This window comes from Cebus imitator, unplaced genomic scaffold (genome assembly GCF_001604975.1).
Source record: "Cebus imitator isolate Cc_AM_T3 unplaced genomic scaffold, Cebus_imitator-1.0 Scaffold318, whole genome shotgun sequence".
Taxonomy (NCBI): Eukaryota; Metazoa; Chordata; class Mammalia; order Primates; family Cebidae; genus Cebus; species Cebus imitator.
The window spans coordinates 1,076,354-1,079,109 of NW_016107633.1; the positions used below are offsets into that span (position 1 = coordinate 1,076,354).

Here is a 2,756-nt window from a genome sequence, read left to right on the forward strand (position 1 = left end):
TTTTTGAGACGGAGTTTCACTCTTGTTACCCAGGCTGGAGTGCAATGGCGCGATCTCGGCTCACCGCAACCTCCGCCTCCTGGGTTCAGGCAATTCTCCTGCCTCAGCATCCTGAGGAGTTGGGATTACAGGCACGCGCCACCATGCCCAGCTGATTTTTTTGTATTTTTAGTAGAGATGGGGTTTCACCATGTTGACCAGGCTGGTCTCGATCTCTTGACCTCGTGATCCACCCGCCTCGGCCTCCCAAAGTGCTGGGATTACAGGCTTGAGCCACCGCGCCCGGCCTATGGTGACTTGTTTTAATTGTTCCTAGTACTTTCTGTAGATGACTAAAACGATACCTTTACATCTACAGTATTATCTCCATTAAATTTCTATTATAAGAAAGTAAAGGGCTGGGCATGGTGGCACACGCCTATAATCCTAGCACTTTGGAAGGCCGAAGCAAGAGGATCCCTTGAGCCCAGGATTTCAAGGCCAGCCTGAGCAACATGGCGAACCCTGTCTCTATGGAAAATATAAAAATTAGCCAGGCATGGTGGCACGTGCCTGTGTTCCCAGCTACTCAGGAGGTTGAGATGGGATAGCTTGAATTCAGGAGGTAGAGGCTGCAGTGAGCCGAGATCGTGTCATTGCACTACAGCTTAGGTGACAGTGAAGCCCTGTCTCAAAAAAAAAAAAAGTAAAAAACTACAAAGTTAGGTAGGTGAAGTTCTTTAATGCCTTAGGGCTTGGGTAATTAAACATAATAACTAGAAGGCCAGAAAAAAAAAAAAAAAATCCTTCAGATAATTACACAGTAGCCATACTCATTCCCTGCCTTCTGAAAAGATCTCTTAGCAAGTTTTTGCTTAATACGGGGTTTGGCTGGGCGAGGCTGCTCACACCTATAATCCCAGCAATTTGGGAGGCCAGAGTGGGTGGTTCATTTGAGCTCAGGAGTTCAAGACCAGCCTGGGCAACCTGACAAAAGCCTGTCTCTACAAAAAATGCAAAAATTAGCCAGGTGTGGTGGCATCTGCCTGCAACCCCAGCTATTTAGAAGGTTGAAGTGGGTGGATTACTTGAGCCTGGGAGGCAGAGGGCAGAGTTGCAGCGACCTGAGATTGATCCACTGCATCTAGCTTGGGTGACAAAGCTAGACCCTGTCTCAACTTAAAAAAAAAAAGGCGGGGGGGTGGGGAGCAAAACCAAAAATGGGGTTTGTACTTATAAATTACATTTTTCCTGGCCGGGCGCGGTGGCTCAAGCCTGTAATCCCAGCACTTTGGGAGGCCGAGGCGGGTGGATCACGAGGTCAAGAGATCGAGACCATCCTGGTCAACATGGTGAAACCCCGTCTCTACTAAAAATACGAAACATTAGCTGGGCATGGTGGTGCGTGCCTGTAATCCCAGCTACTAAGGAGGCTGAGGCAGGAGAATTGCCTGAACCCAGGAGGCGGAGGTTGCGGTGAGCCGAGATTGCGCCATTGCACTCCAGCCTGGGTAATGAGCGAAACTCCGTCTCAAAAAATAAATAAATAAATAAATAAATAAATAACATTTTTCCTTTCATGAGGTCAGAGCCTGGTCACAGCACCAACTGAAGAATGTAATATCGGGTGCTCTCATCATGCTTTCTCTCCTGATAATGTTTCCTGTAAATCTCTGCTCAGGTACCCACATCTCATAATTATTCCAAAATATAATGTTTTGCTTAAAAAAATGCTAATTTCATGCAAAAAATCCCCAAATATGCTGCAAATGTTACTGTCTATCTGTGTATATTTGCAGGCCTCAAACAACTGATGAGCGCTGACAATGCATTATTATGTACCCAGATAATTCAGGGATAATTTACTAGTAATATTTCCCCACTTTAGGATTATCTAAAGTATGCAATTACAAATATGCAATACCATTTCAGCCATTAATGGCAAAGTTAGCCAAATAAATGATCATTAAACCATTTAAAAATTAAGTTACCACTAAAAGAAGCATTACAATTTTCCATTGGATTATAATGAAATCATGGCTTATGTAAGTTTTGGCCTATGAAAAAACATTTCATAATCACTTATAAAACATTTTGTTTTGCTCTTTCCACCATCTTTCTGTGCCGCCACAACGGTGCGCATGAATGTCCTGGTTGATGCTCTCAAGAGCATCAACAATGTCGAAAAGAGAGGCAAACGCCAGGTGCTTACTAGGCTGTGCTCCAAAGTCATCGTCCAGTTTCTCACTGTGATGATGAAGCATGGTTACATTGGCGAATCTGAAATCACCGACGATCTCAGAGCTGGGAAAATTGTTGTGAACCTCAGAGGTAGGCTAAACAAGTGTGCTGTGATCAGCCCCAGATTTGATGTGCAACTCAAAGATCTAGAAAAATGGCAGAATAATCTGCTTCCGTCCCGCCAGTTTGGTTTCATTGTATTGACTACCTCAGCTGGCATCATGGACCATGAAGAAGCAAGATGAAAACACACAGGAGGGAAAATCCTGGGATTCTTTTTCTAGGGATGTAATACATATATTTACAAATAAAATGCCATGGCCGGGCGCGGTGGCTCAAGCCTGTAATCCCAGCACTTTGGGAGGCCGAGGCGGGTGGATCACGAGGTCAAGAGATTGAGACCATCCTGGTCAACATGGTGAAACCCCGTCTCTACTAAAAATACAAAAAATTAGCTGGGCATGGTGGCGCGTGCCTGTAATCCCAACTACTCAGGAGGCTGAGGCAGGAGAATTGCCTGAACCCAGGAGGCGGAG

General features: G+C 45.1%; 2 protein-coding genes across 3 annotated transcripts in view; one reads left to right on the forward strand and one right to left on the reverse strand.

Annotated features, from left to right (window-relative positions):
• The window catches only part of LSM14A (LSM14A mRNA processing body assembly factor), a 27,744-nt gene that overhangs the window by 11,314 nt on the left and 13,674 nt on the right, over positions 1–2,756 (reverse strand). The gene's annotated exons all lie outside the window — the stretch shown is intronic.
• On the forward strand, positions 1,532–2,564 carry LOC108286396 (40S ribosomal protein S15a-like). Its single transcript, XM_037729780.1, has one exon. The coding sequence runs from the start codon at positions 2,121–2,123 to the stop codon at positions 2,463–2,465; it is 345 nt and encodes a 114-aa protein (XP_037585708.1). The 5' UTR covers positions 1,532–2,120; the 3' UTR covers positions 2,466–2,564.